Source organism: Quercus suber, unplaced genomic scaffold (genome assembly GCF_002906115.3).
Source record: "Quercus suber isolate HL8 unplaced genomic scaffold, Cork oak 2.0 scaffold_119, whole genome shotgun sequence".
Classification (NCBI taxonomy): domain Eukaryota; kingdom Viridiplantae; phylum Streptophyta; class Magnoliopsida; order Fagales; family Fagaceae; genus Quercus; species Quercus suber.
Genome location: NW_027069584.1, coordinates 620,040 through 622,599, shown reverse-complemented (window position 1 = coordinate 622,599; position 2,560 = coordinate 620,040). Strand labels below are relative to the sequence as shown.

Below are 2,560 nucleotides of genomic sequence, written 5' to 3'. Positions count from 1 at the left end.
TACCAATGTGGACATAATCGATAATTTAGAGCTTTATTTAAATTTTAAACCCACAAAATGGGCCTTATTTTAAAACTCATCCATACCAATACGTCTTAAAATTTGGAGAGCGGCTGTAACGAGTAACGCTATAGCAATAGCAACCTCTTGGAAGAATGGCCATGGCAGCAATGGCAAGACCATCCTCAATTGTAATGCTAACAGTAAAAAGACAAAGACCCAGGTGGGTCTTTACTCCTCTGTCTCTGTCATCTTCTTCCACCACTCCATCTAGAAAACTCATTCTCTACTCAAAGCCTGGTTGTTGTTTGTGTGATGGCCTCAAAGAAAAACTCCAATCTGCTTTCTTAATCTCCGGCCCTGATTCCCTTCACGATGTTGATTTACAGGTACCTCCGTTTCTCTCTTTCTCTCTCTCTATTTGTATCTATGTGTGTATTGTTGTGAATGTGTTGGTGGGTTTTGTCAGATAAGGGACATCACCAGCAATCCTGAGTGGGAAAGGGCTTACCAGTATGAGATACCTTTGTTGGCCAAAGTGCGTCCTGATGGCACTGAGGTCAGTTTTATTGTTAATTTTGGTACTATGGTTTTTTTGTTCATTTGTTTATGCTCCCCTTTAAGCTTTTTCAAGCTGTGTATGTCTGGTTTTTCTTTGAGTTTAAGTAATTTTGTGTACTACTAATGTCAGTGCTTATGATCATGATATAGCTTCTGAGCCAACACGTTAGCCATAAAAACTGAAACCGGTGGTTTTCATGAAATGTTAGTTAACATGCTTGCCACTTAGGTTCTTAATAATTGATCACCTTATGATGGTAATTGGAGATTGCAACTATGCTATGATTCACACTTTGTGTGGGATTAGTCCTAATGGTGGTTACAAAATTTACCATCTCAGACTGTTTAAGTATAGTAGTAGGATGTGTGAGTATGCATCATTATACATAATGGGTGCTACATGTGATTTTCCGGTTTGACAATCCAGCCAATGGTTATGATGGTTAAAAAGGGTAAGAGGATGGTTGTATGGTAACCCATGGTTTCTATAAGTAAACTGAGGAATCCCTTATGAAAAGCCATCTTTTTGGCACATCGATAACTTCCATAACCCACTAAAAGAAAGAGAGATTGATAACTTCCCAAATTTTCATCATGGTAATTCTTTTCTAGAGATCCAAGACTCTCTTCTTTTTCTGTATGATTTTTTGTACTCTTTTAAGACTCTTCGTGTTCATCATCGTGAGAATGAAGTGATCTTCTTTCTTAATAAAACTTTATTACTTATCAAAAAAAAAAAAAAAAAAAAATTAAAGTTTGTCTGTTCTTCACCATTTTATTGCATATCCAAAGACCCTATTAATCTCACATTTGAATATTTGATAAAAATTCTTATGATGAAGTTTACCACCATCTCTTGGACCTTCAACATATTTTTAGGGTTTTTCTTGTTGTTTCCATTTGATGGGCTTTTTGCACCATCAATTTTTTCATGGTAAATAATATTACCTTGAAGCCCCTTTCTTTATCTCCTAATCCTCCAAAGTCAATCAATATAATTTTTCTGTTGTAAAGTAATCCACAAGATCATTTCAACAGTAATGCTAATGTAGGAGAGCTCTTAAATTCCAAGATTAGGGATTTTCAGATCAAAATATGTGTATAAAAGCTTTAGATTTTAGGGTTAAGAGGATTAGTTTGATGATTATGAATGGGAAAAAGTTTTTTTAAAACTGTGTTTTTAGTTTGAAATCAAGAATAAACAGTTGAAAGAATTTTTTGGACACCTACTTTTAAGGGGTTTTCTGGATGCTAGTATTCGGTTTAATGGTGGGGAAAGGCTAAAAAATGTATGGGTTTTACAAGTTTCTAACAGCGTAAGAGGAGGGTGCAATGAAAAGGAAGTTTGGGAGTGCTTTTCAGGGACTGAAGCAGTGCACCAAGTATAGTATTCAAGTATTTTTTTGGGTTTTTTGAATGTCATTTGGAGGTGGTTTTTCCGACTGGTTTTGTCACGACCCAGGCTCGATTTAGGTTGTGAGTTGCTTTGAAGTAGTAATAAACTTTGGTTGTAATTTTTTTGGTGGGATAAGTGGTTTTGAAGTGCTAATATTTAGAAGAAAAAAAAATGGAAGATGGTGATGGTGAAAGAATTAGGAAATCGTATGTCTTACTATTCCTTCTCTCTGCTGGGTTGTTGAGAGGGTCTTCTGGTATATATTTCTCTTGGAAGAGTACATGGGGTGGTGCTAAGGCGTTTGGGAAGGAATACCTCCGATTAGTCACAAAATTTGCGGTTTTAATCAGCTCTTATGGGAGGTTCTATTTTCTTCTTCGTTGAGTCCAAGACTTTTGAATTCTCTGTTGAGGAGGGTGGTACTTACTTTATGCTTCGTATATTTGAAAGATTCAAGGATTCTCTCCAGTCAGTTTTCATGGGCAAAGAATGTGCTAAATGTTTGCTATCTTATGTGGAGGATCTCATTTCTAATATACCACCTAGTAACTTTGCTCGTACATTCAGGGATGGTAGTAAGGTTTTCATTTTGCAACTGGGTTC

General features: G+C 36.1%; 1 protein-coding gene across 1 annotated transcript; it reads left to right on the top strand.

Annotated features, from left to right (window-relative positions):
* Positions 1-1,269, top strand: LOC112032546 (uncharacterized). Its single transcript, XM_024065315.2, has 2 exons — positions 1-389; positions 470-1,269. The coding sequence occupies exons 1-2, from the start codon at positions 156-158 to the stop codon at positions 683-685; spliced, it is 450 nt and encodes a 149-aa protein (XP_023921083.1). The 5' UTR covers positions 1-155; the 3' UTR covers positions 686-1,269.
* The last annotated feature ends 1,291 nt before the right edge of the window (positions 1,270-2,560 follow it).